We start from the raw sequence: 25,666 nt of genomic DNA, 5'->3' as shown, positions 1-25,666 counted from the left end.
AGCCATCAATTCAGCACTGTTCTTCCAGGAAATGTTCATGGGAGGCTGCAGGAGGAAGCACAGAGTTATGCTAGGAGTGTGGAGTGAGGAGAGAACCATCCTGGGAGTCTATGTCCTTGAGAAGAAGGGAGCTGGGGAGAGATTGCATTTAACATGTTAGACTCAGAGCATTTGTATTCCCAGTGATGATGTCACTCCATGCACAGAGTCCCTGAAGTGAGCGTGTGTGTGTGTGTGTGTGTGTGTGTGTGTGTGTGTGTGTGTTTGTGTGTTCACTCACCCTGCATGCACATTTACATTTGCATGTGGAAATCAGAGGACAGCCTTAATTGTTACTGCTTAGACTCTGTCCACCATGTTTATTTTTTTAAATCGTGGTTTTTATGTGTGTGTGTATGTATGTTTGTGTGTATACATGGGTGTGCATGTTGTGGGAAGGCCAGGGATCAATGTCAGGTATCTTCCCCAGTCACTATCCATCTGCATTTTTTTAGATGCTCTTTTTTAGAGTCTCTCACTGAACCTGGAACTCACAGATCAGCTAGATGCTGTCCAGTGAGCCCCAGTGATCCATTCCCCTTGTCTCTCCTTTTTCAGGGCTGGGATTACCAGCACAGGCTGCTGTCCCCAACTTTTTCGTGTCTCTGGGAGATCAAGCTCAGGTCCTTATGCTTGTGTAACAAGCACTTTACTGACCAAGCTGTTCCCATAGCTGGCCTTGTGTTTTGAGACAGGGTGTCTCACTGCCTTGAAACTTGCCCAGTAGGCTGGGCCAGCGGACTAGCGAGCTCCAAACAAGTGTCCTCTTATCTCTGCTTTCCAAATGATAGGAATACAGGCATATGCTACCATACCTGCCTTTTTTTTTTAATGTGTGTGTTTTGTGTGTGTGTGTGTGTGTATGTGTGTGTGTGTGTATGTGCGCACATGTTCACACAATAGTTTCCTCTGAGATTGAAACATTCCATCCTGCAAGTTCTTTAAGCAGAATGAATGGTAAAGGACTCAAAATAGCTTCAGGAAGTCCCTGAAACTGATCAGATTCACTGTGCCTCTCTCTACCAGCTATAAAAGCTGAGAGTCCCTCTTAGACAAGCCAGGCTGCAAAAAAGACTCTTGAGACCAGACCAGCTTCCTGGAAGAAGCAGAAACCGACCGAGCTGCCTGGGTGAGGCTTAGGCCAACTCAGGCACCTGGAAAGGACACTCTTCAACTTTTTGAGCTGCCTACAGGCTGTGCAGTGTGCTCCAGGTTCCCTGCTTTGTGAACTGTCACCCATGCTGGGGTGGGCTTTGGTGATGCAAATGTCTGAGTCATTTCGGTTCCTGTAAGTTACCCCTCACCCACACACCTGTCACTGACCTCAATAAAACTCGCTGGTTAATCAAGTTGGACTTTGATGGTAGATACGATTCTGGTACTTTTGTCTGTCAAGGGCTACCTATCTGGGGTGAGTAGATTTATATGTTGTGTCTCCCCAGGAAAGGTTTGGTCACACAACATCACCACATGTGTTCATGGTGCCTGTGGAGGTCAGATGGCATCGGATCTCCTTGAACTGGAGTAGAGATGGTTGTGAACCACCATGTGGGTACTGGGAACTGAACCTGGGTCCTCTGCAAGACCAACATGTTTGTTGTTGTTGTTTGTTTGGTTGGTTTTTTTTTTTTTTTTTTTTTTTTTTTTGAGACAGGGTTTCTCTGTGTAGCTTTATGCCTTTCCTGGAACTCACTTGGTAGCCCAGGCTGGCCTTGAACTCACAGAGATCTGCCTGGCTCTGCCTCCCGAGTGCTGGGATTAAAGGCGTGCAACACCAGTGCCCTGCTGAAGAGCAACATGTGCTGAGCCATCTCTCCATCCTTCCCTCCTTTTAGAAAATGTGGGTTCTGGGGACTGACCTCAGGTCCTCATCTTGCCTGGAAAACATGCTACTGACCGGCCTGCCACTCCAGTCTCTCGAAGCAGTTTTGAAAGGTTGGTCCTGTTCTGCCATTCCTTCCTCACTCAGGCTTGCTGGTTCCAGTGCAGAGAAACTAGAGATGGAGCCCTGTCCACTGGCGTCTCCGGACACATGATCTGTCTACACAGTCACATCACCCACCACTCCCCCGTGGCCATCATGTGGCACCATTCAGACTTCCCTTCACTTTCTGGCTGTGCCATCTCTACTGCAGCCCAGGAAGCAGCCACCTCCCACTGTCATGACTAGACAAGCCTCCTTGGCCAGTCTGTGACAGATCTCTGATGTAAAGGCATGTCCACAAGGCCCCAAAGTTAGGGCTCTTAAATATCTTTATTTATTTTCTTTTGAGTTAAGGTTTCGTGTATCCTAAACTGGCCTTGAATTCACTATCTAGCAGAGGATGACATTGAACTTCTGGGATCCTCCTGCTTTGACCTCTTGAGTGCTGTGATTGCACACTTGTGCCACTGGGTGGTGGCATCACCAGTTTTATACAGTGCCGGGGATCGAACCCAGGGCCTCATGCATGCTAGGCAAGCACTCTACCAACTGAGCTACATCCACATCCCCCGGCTTCCCACTTTTGATTTTTTTTTTTTTTTTTGATTAAGGGTGGACAGTGGTGGTGCACACGTTTAATCCCAGCATTCAGGAGGCAGAGGCAGGTGAATCTCCGAGTTAGAAGCCAGCCTGGTTTACAAATCAAGTTCCAAAACAGCTAGGGTTATACAGAGAAACTGTCTCAAAAAACAAAAGTCCAACCAACCTAACAAAAAAGGATTAAAAAAAAAACATGTCATCAAAAGGAAGATTTTTGAAAGGCGCTCAGAGAACCTCTAGCACAGCCCACGAGGTGCTATCAAAGTGGTTAGCGGTGTGGCCTTGGAGGCAGGCGAACCTGCTTCAAATAGTGGCTGCTTCCTTGACTAGCTGCGTGACCCCAGATAAGGCAGGCAGTCTCTCCGGGCCTCAGTTCCTTCACCCATGGGGAGGATCTGAGCTTTTCCACTCGCATGTAGTAAGGTTTAGATGTGCTAATATGTGGGGAATGATCAAAATGGCTTCTGGTACCCAGCAAATCCCAAGTCGGCCTGCTGTTATCGTCAACTGTGAGGCTCTTGCTTGAATGCCCCTATTAGATGGTAGGTACCCTTCCATTAAGCTGGACTCTATTGGCCTGTCTCTTCTTGGCTCTGCACTCCAAGATCAGCCATCGAGATGCACCAACCAAGGTGAAACCATGCATGCTTGATGGTGTGACATCTTACATGCTCCATTTAGCCCTTTTATGGGGGGGGACCTGTAGCCCAGAGCATAAATATCTGAACTGATTCAGATCTACAAAAGAGGAGGATGTTGCCCTCCTGCCTAAGGCAGCCATTACTTTGCAAAACCATTGAGCTGAACCAAGTGGTGGCAGAGCTCACCGCTGCAGTCCCAGCACTCTGCAGAGGATTTCCCGGCGGGAAGGGAACGGACTCTTGAGTTAAAGCTGAATTTGGAGCCAAGATCCACCTCTTCCTGCCTGTGAGACTGCAGTTGGCTTCCCTGTTTGTAAAGTAGGCTTATTAACAATAATTCCTGGCTGGTAGGACTGGAGCAAAAATTGATGAGATGTAGTGGGCAGAGGACTGGGAGTGTAACTCACTTGTTAAAGCGCTTGCCCAGCATCCACAAAGCCCTGGGTTAAAACCCTAGCACTGTATCAGCTGAGTAAGTAGCCAATGCCTGTGATCCAGCACTTGGGAAGTAGAGACAGCAGGGACACAGATTCAAGGCCACCAGTGGCTACATAGCAAGTCAACATGAAGCCCGGTCTCAAAAGTAAAACGCCAGGAGATGTTTCCTAGGTTGGTGCCTGCTGTGGACTGCAAAAATATGAAGCAGGAATTCAGCTGACTATAGCAAAAGCTAGTACCTGGAAGAAGCAGGTCTCTTCCAGAGGAAAAAGCCAAGCCTCAAGGAGTCTCAGTGATACTAGCTTTTAAATATATATTAGCCAGTTCCTGCAATGATTTTCTCGTGTGCTTTTCCAATTAATTCTTCTAAGAACTTCTAACAGTGTATTTTATTCGAGTTACCTCTCAAATATCCAAAGACAAATTACAGACAGAATAAGCATTCCAGACTACCTGCTAGTCTCTTGAATTAAGGTAAATATCTATATACGGAGACACCACCTAGGCCAATTGGATAAGGCGGACATTAGGTACATAGCTTTGTTTCTTGTGCAAATTAAGCTCAGACCCTCCTTTCTTCCTCAGGCCAAATGGCATCCCCAGAGTTCCCCTAATACAATTAGCTCAGAATGAAGGGCTTTTTTCTTACCAGGTGCATTCAAGCAGGTTTCCTAGCTACTGAGAAGACTCACCCGACCCGACCTGAAGCAGCAGGGCAGAGGATGTATGTGTAGGGACATGGGTTATGGGAAGAGGAGAAGAAGGAACAAAGATAGAGATATGAATGAAGACGAAGATGAGAATGAGATGGAGAGAACTTGATAGAACTATGAGAGGACAGGAGGAGAAGGAACAGAGAGGAGCTAAGTATGAGAACAGAATTGAAGCTGTATAGATAGAATTTTGTCTTAGAAGACTAAAGTGAATGGACTAAAGAGTTTCCTTTAAGTAGATTCATTGATTCCCCTTAGATTAGTATCCCCACTGTTTGCAGCATCTTCTCCAGGACTCTGGGAGAAATCTCCTCAGGGCAGGCACCTGAGGAGGTTTCCATAAGTGCCTAGCACAGAGACAGTAGTTAATAAATAGGAACAATTATGGGAAGAATGTGGGTGATGTGGGTCCTGGATTTTCAACCTCAATTGAAAGGATTGTTAGCTTCTCTGTAGAAGTGGGAAAAACCTAGGTACACAGAGGGGCCCAAGTCACATAATTTGGTTGCAAGGACTTTCATCCATGTGGGCAGCCCTTAGGCTTCAGCTACTCGTGAGATCCAGGCCTATCGAGTTTGTTCTGAAGAGTGGGTGTGTGGGGATGCGTAGGTGAACCAGACTCTGGCCATCTGTCCCCTCTGCAAGCTCCTTCAAGGAGTCCCAGCTCTATTATGTTCTCACCCGCAGTTCTGGATTACAGCCACTAGATGTCGCTGCACAACAGAAAACAAGGTCGGCAGCAACCTGGGACTGCCAGCCCTAAAAAGCCACTTTTTTGTAAGCCCAAGATGCCCAAAGGGGCTATCTAGAACTTCCCTCCCACCTCTCTTCCCTGTACAGGATCCAGCCACACAGAATCTGTCTCAGAACCCAGGCTGAAGGCCACTTTGTATTTGCTGTTTCCTTCCTGGTGGAGAGTCCTCTTTCCCCTCTGCCCGTACAGATTGCCAGACATGGTTGTCAGGTATGTTATCTCACCAAAGCCCCTGACCTTGAGAGTCAGATGTGTCCTCCCAGCTTGCAGAGGCGGAAGCAGGCTCAGAATAGTCCTGCAGAGGACACAGTTTTGAGCTCAGACTCAGAGTAGAGCTTTCTTCCACCCCATCACATGACTGTGTCTGACAGCCTGTGGAATTCCTGTCTTTAACTGTTTGCCTCAACCCTTTGCCTAGGGAACAGGGACATGGCTCAGTAGGTAAAGCACTTGCCTCACAAGCATGAGAGTCTGAGTTTGGATCCCTGGAAACCGAGTATTGTTGTGGAATAGAATAATTGTTTAACTATGTAAAGATGTGTTGTGTTTATTTAGCTATGTAAAGATGTGTTACATTTGTTTATGCTGCATTTGTTTAACTTGTAAAGATATGCGGCTGCTTCACCTTGCCTGCCTAAGGCACCTGATTGGTCTAATAAAAAGCTGAACATCCAATAGATAAGCAGAAGAGGAATGTGGGGGTGGGGGCTGGTGGGTAGAGAGCAAAGGGGAGCTGGCCAGCCTGCCAGAGCCAGCCAGATACAGAGGAAGCAGGAAAGCAGGATGGACAGTATAAAGATGAAGTAAATGAGCAGCACATAGATTAAGAGAAATGGGTTAATTTAAGTTAAAGGAAAAAAGAGCTAGCTAGAAACAAGCCTAAGCTAAGGCCAGGCATTCATAATAATAATAAGTCTCTGTGTCATGATTTGAAGGCTGGCAGTCCAAGAAAGCCTGCTACAACCTATAAAGCTGTGTGTGGAGGAATGGACTTGTAATTCCAACCATGGCAGGATGGGAGACGGAGACAGGCAGATTTCTGGAAGCTCGGGGACCAGATAGCATGACTTATATGGCAAAGTTCCAGACCAGTGAGAGACTGTGTCTCAAACAAAATGTGGAAAGAGCCTGCAGTGGTCAGTGTTCATTGTCAGTTTGACAGGACCGAGCATTTACTGGGAGATGGGCTACAGGGTATGCTAAGGAAGGGTTATTCTGTTTTGTTCTGTTTTTTGATACAAGGTCTGTCCTGCAGGCCTGGCTGTCCTGGAACTCGATATTAGACTAGGCTGACCTCAAACCCACAGGGTTCTCTCTGCCTCTGCCCCTGGATTAACCGATGTGGGAAAATCTATTTAAATTAAGGACACGTCATTTCCTGTCCAAGGGGGGAACCTGGACTGTGTAAAATGGAGGAAGCTAGCTGAACAGTAAGATGTATTCATTCGCTGTTTTCTTAGAGGGTATAGGATTTCCTGGAGCTGGAATTACAGATGACTGTGAGTCACCTGAAGTGGTGTTTTATGAAAGAGCAAGAAGTGCTCTTAACCACTGAGCCACCTCTCCAGACCCTGACCTCTGCTCTCTGGTTGTGCATGTAACGAAACCAGCTATATCAAGCCTCTGTTACCTTGACTTCTCTGCCTTGCTGGGCTGTATGCTTGAACTGAGAGCTGAATAAACCCTTAGCTTGCCTTTTTCAGAGTATCTTGTCAAAACAACAGGAAAAGAAACCAAGACAGTACCTAAGGTCATACACTGAGGCTGCCTTCTGACACGCACATGCATACCATGTTCGTACATACATACGTTTACACACACACACACACACACACACACATGGCATCTCCCTCCAGGGCTGTCCTTAACTCAGTAGATGGCCTTTTCCATGCTTGGCCAATGCTTCGTTTGTGCTGCAACCCACAGGCAGTTGTCACTGTTGTCCCTATCTTCCAGAAAGGGCTGCTAAGGCACACACACCCTGTACCAAGCTTCCTATGTGTTTGGTGGCAAAGCCACGGCCCATGCCACCCAGCTTCAGAACCTGAGCTCAGGCTGTGACCTCTTCCCCAGGGGTGGCGGAGGAGCACTGACTGCTCTGTGCCTTTGTCCGGGGTGTGCCCCACCGATGACCTTCTCAGTCTTCCCATGATTCCTGTGTGGAGTGCCCATGAGCCTCTCTGTTGGCAAGCTGGACCTGCTTGATGGAGGCAAGGCTGAGTGCCCCTGACCTCTGGGCTGAGTCATGACTTTGGAGGGTGAGAATCCGGTGTGCCTCGGTTTGTCCTGAAGCCCTCCTAGATGACGGTCACTTCTGAAGCCAGGGTTTCTCTGTTGGGATATGACGTGCTCATGATCCCTGGTGCTGGTAGGGCTAATGTGATGTGCGGATATCCGAGGCAGGGCAGCCCCTTTCTCTCTCTGTTCCTTTTCCTCACAGGTCACTTGTCCCAGAAGAGAAGTTCACACACTCGTGACAGCCGAAGGCAGGGAATCTACAGGCTGGCTGTTAACCCCTGGGGTGTTCAAAATGAAATTATTTCAAGTTCCATTTGGGCCGCAGCATTGACTGAAAGCAGCAGTGATGGCAGAACTTGCACCCCAGTAATTGGCAGACCCTGATCAGAGTCCCCCCTCTCCCCCTAGAGATCCAACTGTCACAGTGTTTACAAGGCTGAAAACCAACTGGAGGCATGCAGGCTGTTAGGGCAATCCCCGGGGAGCTGACTGGGGGTTGCCTCGAGACAACAGCTTGCAGGTAAGTAACAATGTTGCCCCCTTCCTTCCATCAAGAGCTGGACCCACACTTTTCTGCCAGAAGTTACATATTTAAGATGGAGAAGTGAGGTCCTGAAAAGGAAAGACACCTTAGGAAAGCCAGCAAGCCTGGTTGGAGCTGCTGTGGTTATTGGCCATATACCAAGAGCCCCAAGCTCATGGGGGAGTCTGGGAGATTGTAAGAGGTAATGTGTGTAAAGAGCTTAGCACAGATTTGGCTGGAGCAGAACAGAGTAAACATTAATTTACCAGGAGGCATAAGAGTGGGATCAGGATCCACCCACGTGGAATCTCAATTGGGTTATTTTTTTGATTTTGAGATCTCTGGCTGGTCGAGCTGCTTTGCCTATCTAAGCCTCTTGTTCCCCAGCGAAGAGAGGATAATAATAGCTACCTGGAAGAGCCGATAGGAGGATGGAGATAAAGGATGTAATGTGTCTGGTGAGAAGTGGGTACTCTATAAAACGGGAGTGATTGTCCATTATCGTTTATTTCACGTCAGTTAGGACAAGCAGCTGTTCATGGTCTTGTGCAGGCAGCTGGGCCCAGAGTCATGGAGATGGGACCAAGTCTGTGCCATGCCTGATGCTCCGCTCCTGGGCAGGTCAGCCCTTCAGTGGGCCATGGCTTGAGAAGGGCTTCAGAGGCTTGGGACGCTGTTGCTAGGTGCTGGTTGCTAAGCAACACTCTGTTTCTTCTAGCTTGGCCATCTCCCCCTCAGGAGGGCCGGCTTCTCAGCAGCTCCTGCCTCCTGTGGCCTCTGCCGACCTCAGAGACAGCTGCAGAGGGCAGGTGAGGGTGGGGCCTACTGTCTAAGGCCCCAGGAGAGCACCGTGAGCTTCCAGAGGGAGGGGCGTGGGGAAGGAACTGAGTCAAAGATGGAGGTGAGGGGTATGACTCACAGGAGAGGAATCCCAGGTAGGCAGTCATCTGGTCATGTACTCCATAAGACACACACGTGTGTGGGGGTGGGGTGGGGGGTAGGGGTGTCAGACCAGAGGACTAGGATTCAGATAACCCCAGGTCTGAATCCCAGCTCTTGGCTCTTGTCAGGAACTTCAATTCATTCCTTGGCACTGAAGCCTCTTGGCTTTAAAATGGGGGCATTTGAAAGCTGGTATGCGATAAGCCAGTGTGAGAGTGTGAGAATGGGTTCTTCCTTTGGCTTGAGACGCAGTGTCCAGAAACGGGAACAGGGGCCTTACGAGAAGGCCTCGAGTCTATGGGGGCGATTGCCACTGCTGGGGTTGGAGCCTGGGACCAGGACTCCTGAGGGCCTCCTGGGTTTCTTCTCAGGCCTGCGGGGCCCTGCCCCACAGCATCATGATGGGAAAACTCCCTCTCGGGGTTGTCTCTCCTTATGTGAAGATGAGTTCGGGGGGATGCTCTGACCCTCTGAAGTTTTATGCTACCAGCTACTGCACAGCCTATGGTGAGGACCCCCAGTGTGGGACCCTGGGTGGCAAGAGGGGCCAGGGGAGGCACAGTCTCTAGTTCAGTCCCACTATAGTGACCTGCTGCTGCTGCTGCTGCACAGAGCTGTTCTATTATTCCCAGAACCCAAGGGCTCACACTATCGAGCTGGCCTTGTCCAGCCATTCCCCCCCATTCCCCCCCACTCCCCCACTCCCCATCCTTTGTCTTGTCTCTTCAGTGAGTCTGTCACATGGTTCTTGTGTCCCCCCCCCCCCCCCCCCCCCCCCCCGCCATTGGCTCTGTTTCCTGCCATCATAGTCCCCTGAAGGGCCAGGCCTACCCAGCTCCCATCCCCTAGGATGTTGGGTATTCCCCTGGCTTGGTGGCTCCTGGGCCCTGGGGGATGCTGACCCCGGAAGCCACTCCTCCCTTTCTGATGACCTTTAACCCTGTCTTGCTCTTGCTCCCTGGCAGGTCGGGAGGAGTTCAAGCCCCGAATGGGGAGCCACGTAGGCACAGGCTACAAATCCAACTATCGGCCCCTGGTCTCCTATCAGCCCCACCTGGACACCCTGGACAATCCAGCCATGGGGTACAGTTTCCATCGCCCCTTTCCTCCCACCTCCGCCCTGCTGGATTTTAGCTACCGGAGATGTCATTGCCCCGCGCTCCAAGGCAAAGGCAGATGGCCCCGGGAGGTCACAGCTCTTACTTCCTCCTACCCCTTAGGGAACAAATCCATGACACTTCCAAGTCTGTGACCAGTCAGAGCTACGCTCCCCTAGAAGTGCCTGATGGCAAGCACTCTCTGCCCTGGAACCTGTACCAGACCACCTCTGGCTATGGGCGCGAGAAGCTCAATTCGGGGCCGCTTTCCAAGGAGGTCAGTTCGGGGCCCATGCTGGGAAGGAGTGAACCCAGGACGTGTGCAGGAAGGCAGGGAGGGTGGGTTCCTTTGAGCAAGCAGGAACAGTACTTCCAACCATTGCACAAAGCTCAGATGACAACGTCTTGGGTGGGGAACCACTCCCCAGTGTGACCTCACCTTCATCCCCACTGTCCCCACCGCCACTACCCTCTCCATGTCTCCCCACGGCCCTGTCACCACCCTCCCCTCTACTCCATCCTCCCAGACGCCAGGGTCCTACTCCTGTCCAGACCCTTTGCCACCCCTCTCCCGACCTCCCACCCGCACACAATCACCGCCATCTCCGCTTCTGTCATCGTTGTCGCCACCAGTCAGGTCACCTCCGTGGTCCCGAGGACGACTGTCCCTTCAGCCAGCCAGTCTGTTCTGAACACATTTTGGCTTTGGAGGGAGTGTGCTTAGGCTGTAGCTCAGTGGGTAGGGTGCTTGGTAACATCCATGAGACTCTGGGTTCCATGCCCAGTACTTCATAAACCAGGCACAGTGGTATTTACCTGTAATCCCAGCACTGGGGGATGGAGGAAGCAGGATAAGGAGTTCAAAGTTATCCTTAGCTACATATCAAGTTTGAGGCCAGCCTGAGCCACATGAGACCGTATCTCAACTTTGGTGACGATGGCAGGAGACATGGCTCAGAGATGAAGAGTGTTTGCTGCTCTTCCCGAGGATGTGAGCACAGTTCCCAGCACCACACCAGGAGCCTCATAACTGCCTGCAACTCCAGCTTCAGGATATCTGATGCCCTTATCTGGCCTCTGTGGACACCTGTCTACATGTGACATATATAAGCACAGACACATAAAATACTAATAAATCTGTTTTTTAAAAAAGATTTAATTATTATTATATAGGCATGTATTTCTGCCCACCAGAAGAGGGCACCAGATCCCATCACAGATGGTTTTGAGACACCATGTGGTTGCTGGGAATTGAACTCAGGACCTCTGGAAAAGCAGTCAGTGCTCTTAACTGCTGAGTCGTCTCTCCAGCCCCACTAATAAATCTTTTTATTTAAAAAAAAAAATCGGAAGGAGGGGCTGGAGAGATGGCTCAGAGGTTAAGAGCACTGACTGCTCTTCCAGAGGTCCTGAGTTCAATTCCCAGCAACCACATGGTGGCTCACAACCATCTGTAATGAGATCTGGTGCCCTCTTCTGGCCTGCAGTCATACATGCTGTATACATAATAAATAAATAAATCTTAAAAAAAAATTGGAAGGAGTAAGAGCAGAGGAAAATACAACGTGAGGAAGGAGAGATGAAATACAAGCCCAAGGGCTGGGGAAGAGGTTACTATGGAGGCACTGGGCAAGGTTCAAAAGAGGCTGCATCATCCCTCTAGTATCAAAGGGATGTGTGTGCCCCACAGTACATCTGTGCAAAGGCCCTGAGGCAGGAGTCTCTGGTTGTGGGACTCAACAAGGAGCTGAGTGCCTGCAGTAGCCTGAGGACCCGACATCCCAGTGGGCTGCTGTCAGGGTATGAGAGTCACTATGAGCAAGACGTTGCAATCTCTGATACAGGAGGGACCCCACTGGCTTCACCGTAACAGAGCCACATAGACTGCCGTGAAGGTGGTCTGTAGAATGGAGGGGAGAAAGTGATTGGCACCCCCTCACCTGCCAGGATAATCACTTGTATTCCCTCCTCCAGGTGAGGAAGGTCCACTTCGACACCCAGGATCACGGGCCTCAGACCATCACAGGGCTGGAGCCCAAGGAGGTTCCTCTGCTCCACCAGCAGCAGGGCAAGGGCTCTATGGAGTGGGAGAACTCGCACTATGTGAGTGGACGTCTGCTCCGGCTGGAATGGGAAGGGCTGTGGGACCACACCAGCCTCCTCCCCCTGCAGAGCTTGGACCTGGGATTACTCTCTCAGGGAGCTACTGCATGTGGGCTCGGGCCCCCGTGAAACATTGCAGAGAGCAAGACATTTTCAATTTGATAGTTATCAAACTGCATCAAAGTGGCCACCATACCCTGCTCTGTCCCATGTGTCCCATGACCCAGCTTGTGTGTGTTTTCTTCCATCAGTTTTTCCCCCTTCATCACGACCCCCTTGCTTCTGTCTGAGTTCCTTGGGGTTATTTCCAGGAACTCAGCTTGGTGTGTGACTTGGAATTATCATGAAGGGGTGTTGTGGTAGTCTCCTCCTCTAAGGCTCACTGGGAGTTCATACATCCAAAGAGCTACCACTACCATCATGGAATGCTCACCTTCCACCCTGGCCCACTGTGTCCCTATTGTCCTGGCTTGTGTGTTCCAGGGTCCACGCTTCATGACCTCTGAGTACAATTCCAAGTATATCAAGGAGACTCCAAACCACCCAGGTAGGTCCCCCCAGCTCGGCTTTCCTTCTCCGACCCCTTGGGGAGACTCCAGGGGGATTGGAGCTAGCAGGGTTCTCAGAAGCCACCAGGGGAGAAAGGACGACAGACATCCAGGTGGCTTGAGGGAGCTGTGTCCCGGGGCTGATCTCAGTGCCCTGGCCTGCTATTGTAGCAGGGTCACTAGGGCCTGACCACGGCTACTCCTGGCCTGTTAGTTCCTATTCTTCCTTCTGCTTTCCTGGCCTCGGCCCTGGAGTCTGTCCCTCTCCTGCTGGGACACAGAGAACTGTGGCTTTTGCAGATCTCTTGCTCAAGAAGACAATCGGTTCCAAAGAAGAAACTGGCTTCACTGAAGAGTCTACCAAGAATCCCATTGTCTTCCAGCCACCCTCACAGGCGTTTCCCGGGGACCCCGTGAGTGTTGTTCCAGGAGCATTGAAATTCTCAAGATTAGGGGTCTGCAGTCACTTTTTAAACTTCTGACACAAAGCTCTCCAGTCAAGTATGGAGTGAAAGAGCATTAAAGAACACCACTACCACAGTTCAGGGCATCCCCTCATAGATGAGAATACTGAGGTCCAAGTAAGTGAAGGGCCAAGGTCACTCAATGCTCAGATGGCAACTTTCCCTGCTGGCTCCCATTCAGGACCATGGGGTTGGTCATTCCACCTAAACTCCACCTCTTCCTCAGTTGCACTGGTCATACCTGTCCGTACAGAACCCTTCTGCATGCCTGAGACAGTGGGGGCTAGAATCAGAGGGCGTGGGAGCCACTGAGGGCAAGGGAGGCTAAGTTGATTTCCCACTGTGCACCCCTCTCCAGATCCTCCACCCGGGACGGAGTGTCACCAAGTCAGACTTCCTCCCTATAAGTCATCCTCAGGTAAGCACTGTGCTCCTGGGGGGCCAGGGCCACTTGTGGGGACAATTGCACCTGGCTTGGAATTGTGAAGGGGTGGTACCCACGGCTGCTTTGCTCCCTTCAGGGAAGTGAGTTTCTGCCTGTGCTGGCCAGAGGCTCTGATCGGGACACAGGATACAGCCGAGTGAATGAAAGGACCCTGAACCCCAGAGTGAGTGACAGGGGCCCAGCAGGGAAGAACGGGAGCAGGCAGACTGTCTGGAGAGGTAGATAAAGGGTGTCTGAGATGGAGCGGAAAGCTGGGGACTGGGGCAGAGAGGTGTGCTTTGAAACTCGGAATGATTTGTCAGGGTGTGGAAGCACCCTGCCCATCCTTCCTCAGTTATATGACCTCAGCTAGCCACCCAGCCTCCCATCTTGTGGCTCTGCTCCCTACAGATGCCTACTCCAAGCCCACAGCCTGCCAGCATGAGCCACAGGTCCTACCAGCCACCCCAGCGGATGCAACAGACAAATGTTGCCCTGCTTGGCAGGGAGTCCGTGGGGAACAAGGTAAGAGTGCCACACCCACCCCTACCTCTAAGAATGTGCCTGAGTCCTGAACATCCTGTCTTCATCTTGTGCAGGAGCCCACAGGGTTCACGATTAACAACCCCAGCTACGTTCGGGGCTCCTACGAGTCTGACAGAGATCAGCGGTACCTGACGACCTACAACCAAGGGTAAGGCTCCCTTCCTGGCTGAAGGCTGAGACCCATTTGACAGACTGAAAGTGAGGCAGAACAAGTAATGAGGCCATAACCTCTGGGAGGAGAACCAAGACCCACACCAAACTCTCCCAGAAACACGGTCAACTGAGCATCCCGTACCAGCCCCTCACTGGGAGAGTGGTCTTTAGGGGGCTTATGGAAGTTGAATGCAAAGGAAAGCAAACAGTGATGGGCTGTTATGAGGCCAGCTGTCCTGTGGCAGACACTCTAGGCAAAAGTGAAAGGCACACAGCTCTGAGCTGTCCCCACCTGAGGGTGAGAGCCAGGACAATGCCATCCCAGAACCATTAGTCACTAGTTGAGAAGCTGTCCCCAAGGTGACATTACGTTTCCTGGGGGCTCCTTGTTCAGGAGAAGCAGGTTTAGCAGCTCCAAGGGAGGGGGCTCTCACAGACGGGCAGATAAGATACTAGGGCCAGGCTGGTGGGCTCGGGAATGGAAAAATGCAGGGGTCTGCAGCAGCAGCAAAAACATCAGTTGCTAAGTTACTGCATCCATCACATGCCAGGTAGGCTCAGTGCTTGCTCAGCAGGTAAGCTCTGAGCCATGACTGAGGCCTGGAGGAGTGTGTGTGGGGGAGCCCAAGAGACGGGGTGGGGGGTGGGGGGTGGGGATGGTGGAGGGTGGGGGGTGGGGAGGTGGGGAGGCAGCTTCTGAGACCAGGGCATGGCGGGGGGGGGGGGGGGGCGGGGGCGCGCATCTAGGAGCAGCAGAAAAAGGACAGTCTTGCTATGTGGCCCTGAATTGCCTGGAACTTTCTCTGTAGACCAGACCGGCCTGGAGCTTGTGGCAATAGCTCCTTCTGTCTTTGCCTCCTGAGTGCTGGAATCACACGTTTCTTAGCCCATTCCAACAGGAAGTGGGTGTTTTGGGGGGGGAGGGGGAAGCAGAATTCTAGAGCTGGGAAAGCCAGGGTTCCTCCCAGCACACCTCTCATCAACACACACACATACACACACACACTACACACACACATACACACACTACACACACACATACACACACTACACACACATACACACACACTACACACACACATACACACCACTACACACACACACTACACACACATACACACATATGCACGCACATACACACACACGCACGCACATACACACACACACACACACACGCGCGCGCGCGCACACACACACGCACATACACACACATACACACACATGCACGCACACACACACACACATGCACGCACGCATGCACACACGCACGCACACTGTCCCCCAATACCTGAGTCTTCCAAGTTCCTCTGGCTTGCCAGGCTTCCCTTCTCCTACTCCTGTTCTAGGGTCCTTCCTGTTTTCAGAGTCTTGACAGAGGGCAGATATTGGCCTAGGTCGGGTGGGCAAACCATGTGATCACATGGGCGGAGAGGTGGAACAAGAAGCTGGGATGGGGGTGCTGTAAGAAGGAGTCTAGACTGCAGAGTACTCTGACTGAGGACCAGCCAGCAATAGAGGTCTGAGCCGAAAGAGCCTTTGATGGCTTCTGGGCTAAACCCTTGGGCCTCAGCTTGGGAGCACAGTAACTTCTCTCCTTCTCATAAAGGTGATGGGGAAAAGGGGAGCATTTTGGGTGTTGGGGGACAAAGATCTGTCCCTCGTTAGGTGACCGCTCCCCTTTTGAGGCCCCCATAGACCCTCCTCAGGCAACAGTCTTTACTGCAAGTCCCTACCCTGCCCACACGCCCGCCCCCATTACCTGTCAGGAATTCCTGCCAGGTATAGGCACCCTGTTTCTTGCTGGAGATCCCCAAATCCCCAGGGGTTGTAATCACTGATTTCCAAATGTACCTATGGGCATCCTGGCAACTCTGTCTTCATAAGCCAAGGGTGGGGTCCAAGTCTTAGTCATTTTGTGTCTCAAAACTTGGCCTAAGTCTCAGCTCTTTGGGTGGATGAAAGGAAATCAGAGGCTTAGGGGAGCCTGGTGGAGCAGGGCTCCTCCCTGGGTTCTGGCCGGGTCACAGGTGGGTCTACCACAGATCCTCTTCATTGCTCTCCACACCTGTCTCAGCTTTGGAGCGAGGGAGAGGCTCTCAGCTCCAGGAACGAGAACAGGGTTCCTGAGTGAGAATGTCCTTGGTGGACAAGGGCTCAGGTGTATGGGCAGAGGCGAGGGGACTCAAGAGCTCCGAGGCCCAAGATGGGTTGGTAGTGAAGGGTGGGGCAGGCCTCAGAAAGAGGTGAGTGGTGGCCAACGGCCCTTGCACTATATTAGGTACTTTGAGAACATCCCCAAGGGGCTGGACCGAGAAGGCTGGACTCGAGGCGGCATCCAGCCCCAGAAAGCAGGAGGCTACGCCCTCAATGAGCCGGTTACCCGCATGGATGCCACCCCCAACCCCACGGAGACCCTGCGGCACCTGCACCCCCATGTTGCAAGGTAGCATGCCCCCCTCAGCTCTGCCTCTGTCGCCTTTCCTCACTTGGCGGCCTCTTCCAGGCTGGCTCAGCCCTGTCGCCTGCCTCTGTTGTTTCTGTGAGGCCGTTTCCTCTGGCCTCCTACCTGCCCAGATTCGTTCCCTCGGCTCTGTCTAGTGAATGAACTGTGGGCCTGCCCCTCTTGTGACTCCTGCTCAGTTCTTCCAAACCTCCACTTGGACAGTAAAGGCTCCAGTTGGCAGGCAGAGAACGTCTGTGGTTTGGCTGTCCTTGTCTGGGCCTTGCAGGCTCTTGGGATCTCAGGGAGGGAGGCAGAGGAGAGAGGCGCAAGCCTGGTCACCCACCCTCTATCAGCTTCCTTTCTTCCCGCAGAACCTTGACTTCAGTTGACCCCTACTATCGAGACATACCTCATAGCAACCGCTACACGGCTTCCAGTTGAATCTGGAGGGGTAAGGGAACAGGATGCCCTCCTGCACCCACTCCCCAGGGGAAGACATCATTGGCCAGCTCCCTTCCCAAGCCCTGGCTTAAGCAAGGCTTTGAGGGATGGGAGTCAGGATGCCCTTTGTTTCTGCTGAAGAGTGTTCACCCTGGGGCCTTCCCTCAGACCTTGTCTTTGTTCCTTCTACCCAGGTTTATCATGATGGGGCAAGCTGCTTTCTCCGTGGTCCCCAAGATCCCCCAGTTACTTTCCTAAGGAAATAAAGAACACTGAATCCGCACAGCACTGCAGTCATTGGGCGGCAAGGGTGGTGCTCGGCAAAGGGATCGAGCTAGGGTGTGTCTGGATAGAGGGTTCAAGGCCAGATTTGGAGTCCCAGTGGCTCAGCAGACAAGATGCATCATTGGTTCCTGCCCTGTTGAGATAAGCTCCTCTGTTTGTGCTGTCTAGGATGGTGATCAGTCGGGCCAGGGTGGAGCTGGGATGCAGGGGAGGGGAGAGGTGGGCCAGAGGGCAGGCATGGTGAGGGGCCAGTTGCTGAGCTTCCTGGGTCTGGTTACCTCTCTAAAATGGGAACACAGATTAAAGCAGGACTTCCGGGTCCCACTTTTGGCCCCAGAAGAGAGAAGTCTATAGGGATAGGCCAGGGAAATGCCAGAGAGGTGGAGAGGACTCTGATAGATGGGCAGCTAGACACGTGCACAGGGTCGAGGGCTGACGACAAAGGCTGGGTCTCTCTCCCGCCAAGCAACCAGAGGAGGACAACATCTTCTGTGAGAATGAGAACAAGTTGTCTGTTAGAGGGACGCCTCACTGAGCACAGTTCCCAGTGAGCAAATGTGTGGGAAGACAGGGCAGCTGGACACCGGAGCTCCTCGCCTGCAAGGCAGAAGCTAGCCTGTCTCTCAGCACCTGTTGTCACTCAGCCAGGTACTTGTTCTCAGTACACAACTGTGCAACTACAAGCCCTGGTTCTATTAGCAACAACCCCTTGTACCCCAGGAGCCTAGATCCTAAAGAGGTATGTCAGTTACTCGGGGTCCTGGAGGGCAGCCAAATGGCAGCAGTCCTGAACTTGGGGGTGTCCTCTCATAGCCCAAGCTGGCATGAGGAGGGGATGGCCTCTCAGGGCCCAGCAGCCATCCACTACCCCTGTGTCCTTTTGTGCTTCTCAGTGGGTATCCACGTTGCAGTTTTGCTGGCCCTGGAGCCCAGCTGTACCCAGTGCAGTCCTATGTAGCAGGCCTGGGGCTGTCCACAGCCTGGCAGGGGCTCCATGTGGGCTGTGGGAGGCTCCAGCTGGTTCCAGGGTTGGAAGAGGGGAGTCAGGGACACATAGTCTCTTGGGCTCCAAACCCAACCAGACTCAGGGCCCAGGGACAGGCTCACAGGCTGTGCGTGGGGACTTGCTGGTCCGTGGCCTACAACATTAGGGGTGAGTCACCAACCCGAGATGGGCCTGGGTCCCAACAATGTCCCATCATAACTTCATAGTGGGGTGAGGGCACCCTCCTTTACCTAGCCCCTCCCTGCCCAAACACCACACACACACACACACACACACACACACACACACACACACACACACACACGCACACACAGGCACACACACACACAGAGGCACACGCATGCACGGACAACACAAAAGCACACACAAACAGTTAAAAAAAGGACACAGAGCCCTGAAGATGCCTGTATACAAACACACAGGCACATCTACGCCGACAAAATGTAACAGTTGCACACTTGGTCATGGTGGCACATATCTGAGGAGCACTGGTGAGGTGGAAACAGGAGGCTCAGGAATTTAAGATCACCCTCAGCTACACGAACCAGCCTGGACTACGTGAGACCTTGTTTCAGGAAAACTTAAAAAACAAAAACACAAATGACATGAGCACCTCTGGAAAGACAAGAAGAACATGTACACTATACATGGGTGTTCACACGAGCACCTAAGATGCTTACACATGCACATCTAGACACGGTGATGACCAAGGACATGGGTATGCAGACACATGAGAACAGACAAGGGGTGGGGGAGGGGGCTCAGTCAGAAAATCGTTCGGTGCACAGCATGAAGAGGAGTTTGGATCCCCAACACCCATGGACGAAAGCTGGGCACAGTGGCACGTGTCTTTGGTCTCAGTGCTGGGAAGGCAGAAACAGGAGATCCCTGGAGCTTCTGGAGACAGCCTGGCTGAATCCATGAGCTTTGGGTTTGGTGATAGACTATCTTAAAAAAATAAGTTGGGCCGGGCGGTGGTGGCGCACGCCTTTAATCCCAGCACTTGGGAGGCAGAGACAGGCGGATCTCTGTGAGTTCGAGGCCAGCCTGGGCTACCAAGTGAGTTCCAGGAAAGGCGCAAAGCTACACAGAGAAACCCTGTCTCGAAAAACCAAAAAAAAAAAAAAAAAAAAAAAAAAAAAAAAAAAAAAAAGTTGGAAAGCAACTGAGAAAGACATTCAAGGTAAAACTCCACCTCTCTCCTAAGTATGAATGCACATGCGTGTGTGCACACATGCACACACATACATACACCACAATACACACACACACAAATGGATGTGCATATAGCAACTTACAAAGCAAACACACACACACACACACTGACACACATGCACATCCACACACATGCACACACATACATACACCACACACACACACACACACACACACACACAAATGGATGTGTATATAGCAACTTACAAAGCAAACACACACACACACACACACACACACACTGACACACATGCACATCCACACACATGCACACACACATGTTCACCACCCCCAACCCCACTTCACTTCTCGAATCTGTTTCCCCAGGAGAGTCACTTTACAGCTCATGTTTCCTGCTTGTTCTATTTCTCTACCTGGCCCAACAGGAGACATGGTGTCTGTGTCAGAGACACTGGAGTCTGATAACACCCTTTCTCCATTGCTTCTCCTTATTCTGTACCCTGTATGCCCAGTTTCCAGGGCATGTGAGATGATGCACCCAATAATGATTCTTGAGCAGGGGCTGTGGACTCCGTCTCCGAGGAGTGGTGGAGATATACTGTGTGTTCCCTGACTTTCTGTTTCTGTCTGCAGCAGGGGCCACAGCCTGCTTCCCCGTAGACAACTCATGGGTCCTTGTTTGGGTCCTCTGGCCCAGTCCAAGAAACTCTGTGAGGACAAGGTAGCATAAGGTCCTGGGGGCAGGAAGGATGTCTAGGTCAAGGTCGAGCCATGGTAGGGTCCCTGCCTGGTAGGCCTGAGTTGTCTCAGGCCACACAGCCATAGGGATGTGAGTAAGGCCTGCTGGTAAGGGGTGGACTTGGAACCCTTCAGTGGCAGCTACAGCCTGGTAGGGTGACTCAGCCCCAAGTCAAGTTTGCTTCCTTAGAGGCCTTCGCAATAGGCCTAACGGGAGCTGAGGTGCGGGAGGACAGTGACAGATGGGCTGAGCCTGGGGCATGGCTAGGGCCTTAGAAATGGGTTCCCTGGAGAAGGCAGGCTGTTCAGACCTGAAGACCTTGCTCGTGGCCCTCCATATTCACCTCCTGGCTGGTAAGACTCAGCAGGGGCACAAACAGCATTTGTCTAGTTCACAACTGACACACCAGAGCCCAGCACAGTGCTGTCTAGAATGTTTGGAAGAACATGGATGGATGGATGGATGGATGGATGGATGGATGGATGGATGGATGGATGGATGGATGGATGAGTGGGTGGATGGATGGATAGATGGATAGATGGATAGATATATAGATGGATGAGTGGGTGAGTGGATGGAATTATACTGTCTGCCTGTGGAAGTACCAGATGTGTGTTTCTGGGTGTCGCCGGCCCTGACGATGACGGGATGTTGGTCAGCAGACATCTCCTTGCATCTGTGCAGCAGACAGCTGAGGCTCTTCTGCGCTCCCTGCCAGCCTCCTTGGCTGTGACCCTCAGGACGTCTTCTGTGCTCTTTTTGACGGCACTGCCCTTTTAGCCTCCCCTTCCCTGTCATCCAGCCTCTCTGATCCTAGCAGCTTTCCTGTTGGGGCGAAGGGACCCTACATTTCAACCTGGTGGGTGAGCAATTAGTCTGTCTAACCTGGCAGGGAGGCTGCCTCTCTGCATGGCTGGGCCCCACCTGTTCCCAGGGTCACACTCTGCCAGACCTTGGCGGCAGCTGACTACCGTAGATCTTCCAGAATGCTTCCTTCCCCACGCTATAGACATCTTAGAAAAGGCTCTAGGGGTGCCATGCTCATGATTAACCTTTATTAAGCTCCCACGGCTTGCCAGGTGCTGAGAATATTCCGTGGGCCTTCCCTCTGCAGCTAGAGCACAGAGTGTCTCCCTGTGGGGGCACGCTGAGGACACATGTAGGCAGGGTGGTGACGGCATTAGGGTGGGGGTGCAGAGCAGGGCAGAGAGGGAGTGAAGCTGGGTCAGGCCGTACCTCTTACGCACAGGGACATGTGTGAGGCTGCTGCCCGTCACAGCAGCATGGCAGCTGATGTTGACAGGTACCATCTGGCCTGGAGCACGTGATGACGCAGAGCCAGCAGCTCATGGGCTTGACAGCTGGCCAGCTGGGAAAACGGGGCTCCCAGGAGAGTGAAGAGGGGGTTTGTTCACAGGCATCTGTCTGTGGGAACTGGAGGCTCTGGGCGGGCTGGGGGCTGAGGATGGTGGGCATGATGCACACAGGCAGATGGAGTACATGAAACTTCTCCGATTTCCTCTCTGACCATCTGGAGAGCCACCCATTCCCCGGGAACTGTTCCCCAAACAACCACACACGCAGAAGGGAGGGATGGGACCACGGGCCGCCCACCCAGGGTTTCTTTTGAAGAGTCAGGGCCCCTGAGTACTTCTGCCTTCCTCCAGGTGCCGCTCCAAACAGATCTGCCAAAAAAAAAAAAAAAAAAAAAAGTCTTTGAGGAGCACATGTCCTCCCCCAACTCCCAAAGACCTTTGGAATAACCAGGTCAACCTGAGTCAGAGAGAAGAAGCCACCTGCCCAAAGTCATGTGACTTAGTGAGCACACACTGTCTCTGGACCTTCTTATCAGGTCACTTAATTGGGGGCCTGGGATGGGCAGGAGCCTAGGAGCTTCTCATTTGCAGCCAGTGACAATAAAGGCTTCATTTACTTTTGTGCTAAATGAAGAGGATAAGAGTGTTAGGATGTGTAAGGTGTTTGTGTGAAGTCCTAGGTAAACAGCCACGTCAGAGAGGCATCTGCCCACCTGACCTAAGTTCAGATGATGCTAAGCTGTTTTCAGCAAAGATGTTAAGAGCTTCAGGGTCCAGTGACAGGTATGTACCCTAGGCATCCAGTCTTACAACAGTCACCTTCTCCCACTGGGCCCTGGCACCATAGGCAGAAGGCTGACACTGACAACCCAGGACAAACTTATTTCCGGGCCCCCAGAAACAGCATCTGGTGGCACAGAGGCTCCTTGGTTCACAGTAGAAGGTAGGTGTAGGGTGAGGGATGGGTGGGGGTGGCTCATGTGACTCCCAGAGTGATAGCAACCTGGGTCTCAAAGTTTCTTGAAAGATACAGAAACCAATTTGATGGCCTTATTTTATATTTTAAAACGATACTTTATTCATTTATTTTGTGTGGGTGGGGGAGGTGAGCACAAATGTGGCACAGCTTGGGTCAGAGGACAACTTGAAGGAGTTGATTCTCTCTTTCATCATTTGAATCTAACTCAGGTCATCAGGCTTGGGGGCAGGTGAATTTTCCCTCTGCACATCCTGCTGGATGCCCTATTTTATGATTTTTGGGAATCAGAGTCCCACTGTATAGTCTAGGATAGTGTCAATCCTATAACAATCTTTTTAAATAATAATTTATTATTTTTTAAATTTTATGTGCATTGGTGTTTTTCCTGTATGTATGTCTGAGTAAGGTTGCTAGAGTCCCTGGAACTGGAGTTACAGATAGTTGTGAGCTGCCATGCAGGCGCTTAGAATTGAATCCAGGTCCTCTGGAAGAAGAGCCAGTAATCTTAACTGCTGAACCATCTCTCCAGCCCCTACGATATCCTTTGGCCTATGACATCCTATGATAATCTCTTGGCATCAATCTACCAAGTGCTGAGATTGCAGAAAGCTATGATGCTCCAAATGCAGGACAGTCTGAATGTACAAACCATCCCCTCCTCACCACACAAGAAAAAAACATAATTAAAATATTTTAGAGGTTTTGAACTCTCATATAATCCTCAAGTGGATGTGAGGACAAGGCTTAGAGGCACACAGTCATCTTCTATGGTCCTGAGCTCCCCTGCTGCTCTGGATATAGCCCTGGCTGCTACTCCCCTCCATCAGGTAGAATCCTGCTTGACTGTTCTCCCTTCTGTTTCAAAAATCTGTGTGGTACTTATTGGGGGACACGTAGGTCACATACCTGTGCTCAGCTTTCAAGGTATGTTGTGTGTCTTAGCTGTCTATTGGTGTGATAAAACTCCATGACCAAAATCAACTGGGGGAGGTCAGGGTTAATTTCTTCTTACAGCTTGTACTCCATCAGTGAAGTCAGGGAAGAAACTTAAGGCAGGGATCTGGAGGGAGGAATTAAAGCAGGGGCAGTGGGGGAGAGCTCCTTACTGGCTTATCCCTTGTGGTTTACTGAACCTGCTTTCTTATGGCACCCAGAACTATCAGCCCGGGGGTGGCACCACTCACAGTGAGCTGGGAGGCTACATCTCACTATGTAACTGAGGACGAAGCTCAGTTGATAGAGTGCTTGCCTAGCACACACAAACCTTGGGGTTGATCTCCAGCACTACTTAAAGTCGGTGGCGGCACATGCCTGTAATCCCAGGAGTTGGAAGATGGCCACAAAAGGATCAGCAGTTCAGGGCTAGCCCACATACTGAGTTCAAGGCCAACCTGGGCTATAGTATGTGAAACAAGGGAGAGAAGAAGGGGAAATTAGATAGATAGATAGATAGATAGATAGATAGATAGATAGATAGATAGATAGATAGATTTGTGTGTGTGCATGTCTTGGTCTGTCAGTAGCTGGATTTAGCAAAGATATTAGTCTAGTTATTCCCAGTCTCACTCCATTTCCAGTGAATGGATCTACCCTTAAGGTCTCAAATCCAATCGGGTCAGGATTTCTGTCTTCTTCCTTGTTGTTTCCTTCTCCCTAGGGAGTGGACTACCTTCCACACAGCTTGTAAGCCGGAGAGACACACCTATTCACATGGCTTTGTCTGGGCTTTAAAAAAGCCTTTTCAAAGGAGCATGGTGGTTGGTGGTGCATGCCTTTAATCTCAGCACTTGGCAGGCAGAGGTAGGTAGATGTCTGAGATCAGCCTGGTCTACATAGCAAATTCCAGGCCAGCCAGGACTACATAATGAGACTGCATCTCATAAATAGTAAATCAACCAACCAATTGATAGATAGATAGATAGATAGATAGATAGATAAATAAATAAATAAATAAATAAATAAATAAATAAATAAATAAATAAATAAATAAAGTTATCATTGGAGCTGAATTGTAAATGACCCAGACTGGGTTCTCAGCACCCACATGGCTGCTCACAAACATCTGTAACTCCAGCTCCAGGGGACCTGATGCCCCCTCTGGCCTCCTCAAGCACCAGGAAATCTGGTAGTTAAGTGGTCACATGTGACGGCAAGAAGCACTGCCTCCTTTGGGTCGTATAGCCCAAGGTGATAGGTAGAGCAAATACCACTACATTTCCCCTTTTTGTCTAAATAAGAAGGTTCTAAACCTAATGTAAACTATATACAATAAGAATGACTATCAAATATTGCCCAGGAGAAGCAAAGGGTAATAAATAACATAAACAAAAATGGAACTACAACCAACAAGAACAACATCAAACAAGAAACACATGCTAAATGTTCAGAAATGTCCAGATCATAAGTAAATGGCAAATTACTGAGATTACTCCAATAGCTGTCCTATCCTGAAGAATCTAACTCTAGCACCTAATATGTTCTTAGCTAATACATGAGAGGATTGTAACTGTAACTATCTAGTCTTCAAATCCATCAAAGACCTGAGAAGGAAAATAATATTACCTGAGAAAACAGGAAATGTAAGCAAGCAGCTTCCAAAAAATTGCTAGAATAGACAGAGACAGCTGACAGCCTGGACAGTCATCTAAAGATTCTCAGCACCATTGGGGCATCCATTTTGGCCTAGAATATCTGACAGACCGTTTTCAGAAGCAGGAATTTTGAAAGACCATCTTACCCTGTCTTGGCAAGGTTCAGTAGTCACTTTTCCTTATGTCCTGCTCGTCTGGAAAGGACAGCATTTACACCGTCGGCAGTCAAGGCAAGGGCAGTTTTTTGCCCAGCAGGCCGTTTTGTGCCAAGAAGAAGACAAACTTCCATACAGAGTGTCTTTGAAGCTCAACATTCTCTCAGGAGTAGATGGGTGCTGCCAGGAGCAATCGTGTCTCACGTCAATAGAATCCTAAGTTATCAGAACATTTAAATGCCATGTTCTCTAGGTCTATGAAGTGTTTGAAGATTACCTATCCATCTGACATATATTTCTGTAAATCTGGAAAACTTAACTAACATAACTGTAGATATGACAATCATGGGTGACTATTAATCTGTAAATTTTATCTACTTAAATAAGC

At 50.7% G+C, this 25,666-nt stretch overlaps 1 protein-coding gene and 1 non-coding gene across 2 annotated transcripts; one reads left to right on the top strand and one right to left on the bottom strand.

The window, feature by feature from the left end:
* Nucleotides 1-2,454: 2,454 nt before the first annotated feature.
* Trnaa-agc (transfer RNA alanine (anticodon AGC)) lies at nucleotides 2,455-2,528 on the bottom strand. The gene has a single exon. It is a non-coding gene; the product is annotated as a tRNA-Ala (tRNA).
* A 6,060-nt stretch (nucleotides 2,529-8,588) lies between these two features.
* Nucleotides 8,589-17,314, top strand: Saxo4 (stabilizer of axonemal microtubules 4). The gene is made up of 14 exons (XM_006993853.4): nucleotides 8,589-8,679; nucleotides 9,184-9,319; nucleotides 9,778-9,895; nucleotides 10,033-10,186; nucleotides 11,884-12,012; nucleotides 12,496-12,559; nucleotides 12,861-12,973; nucleotides 13,383-13,442; nucleotides 13,546-13,632; nucleotides 13,860-13,973; nucleotides 14,048-14,142; nucleotides 16,426-16,590; nucleotides 16,962-17,041; nucleotides 17,226-17,314. The coding sequence occupies exons 2-13, from the start codon at nucleotides 9,211-9,213 to the stop codon at nucleotides 17,029-17,031; spliced, it is 1,278 nt and encodes a 425-aa protein (XP_006993915.1). The 5' UTR covers nucleotides 8,589-8,679; nucleotides 9,184-9,210; the 3' UTR covers nucleotides 17,032-17,041; nucleotides 17,226-17,314.
* Nucleotides 17,315-25,666: the final 8,352 nt, after the last annotated feature.

The sequence above is a fragment of the Peromyscus maniculatus genome, chromosome 1 (assembly GCF_049852395.1).
Source record: "Peromyscus maniculatus bairdii isolate BWxNUB_F1_BW_parent chromosome 1, HU_Pman_BW_mat_3.1, whole genome shotgun sequence".
NCBI lineage: Eukaryota > Metazoa > Chordata > Mammalia > Rodentia > Cricetidae > Peromyscus > Peromyscus maniculatus.
This window is presented reverse-complemented; position numbering and strand designations above follow the sequence as displayed.